This window comes from Brassica oleracea, unplaced genomic scaffold (genome assembly GCF_000695525.1).
Source record: "Brassica oleracea var. oleracea cultivar TO1000 unplaced genomic scaffold, BOL UnpScaffold02982, whole genome shotgun sequence".
Lineage (NCBI taxonomy): Eukaryota > Viridiplantae > Streptophyta > Magnoliopsida > Brassicales > Brassicaceae > Brassica > Brassica oleracea.
Window position 1 is genome coordinate 1 of NW_013619508.1, and position 814 is coordinate 814.

Genomic DNA, 814 nt, shown 5'->3' on the forward strand with positions numbered 1-814 from the left:
AAGGTAAACCTTACACGGTTTACACGGATGCTTCACGAGTTGGGTTAAGTTGTGTTCTTATGAAAGATGGGCGAGTCATCGCGTATGCCTCATGACAACTACGGAAGCATGAGGATAACTACAGTACACATGACTTGGAGTTAGCGGCTGGAGTGTTCGCTTTGCGAATTTGGAGATCTTACTTGTATGGAGAATAAGTAGAGGTATACACGGACCATCAAAGTCTTAAATACCTCTTCACTCAGCCAGATCTCAACCTGCGCCAGCGTAGGTGGATGGAGTTTGTGGCAGACTACGATATAAGGATTCGCTACCATCCTGGTAAAGCGAATGTTGTTGCGGACGCCTTAAGTCGAAGAAAGTTGGACGCAGATTTGGAGAAAGAAGTGGAGCTATTGAACCAAGAGTTGAAACAAGTGAAGTTGGTCGTTTTGGAAGGGAATGCGAGCGAGCCATTGGGACTTCAAGCGGTGAATCAGGCCAGCTTGATTCAGAGAATTTGAGAAGAACAAATTTAGGATGGGAAGCTACTGAAGATTTCTGAAGAACTCAAAGGACAAGCCGGGCCAAATAATGCTGGATATTACTTGGTGGAGGATGGAACCTTGCTAATTAATGGGAGGATCACGGTTCCTAAAGGACAAGGGCTGAGAGATGAGATACTAAGGATTGCACACCATTCTTTACTTAGTATCCATCCTGGAAGTTCGAAGATGTACCGAGACATAAGAAGATACTATCATTGGCCGGGCATGAAGAGGTCAGTAGCGCAATGGGTTGCTCAGTGTGCAACTTGTCAACAAGTCAAGGTCGA

At 45.3% G+C, this 814-nt stretch overlaps 1 protein-coding gene across 1 annotated transcript in view; it reads left to right on the forward strand.

Moving 5' to 3' along the window:
* Nucleotides 1-275: 275 nt before the first annotated feature.
* Nucleotides 276-814, forward strand: part of LOC106321780 — a gene marked incomplete at its 3' end in the record, with an annotated part of 1027 nt that continues 488 nt past the window's right edge. The window contains exons 1-2 of the mRNA XM_013760018.1: nucleotides 276-470; nucleotides 519-760. Coding sequence (XP_013615472.1) covers nucleotides 276-470; nucleotides 519-760 — 437 coding nt within the window. The remainder of the gene's footprint in view (nucleotides 471-518; nucleotides 761-814) is intronic.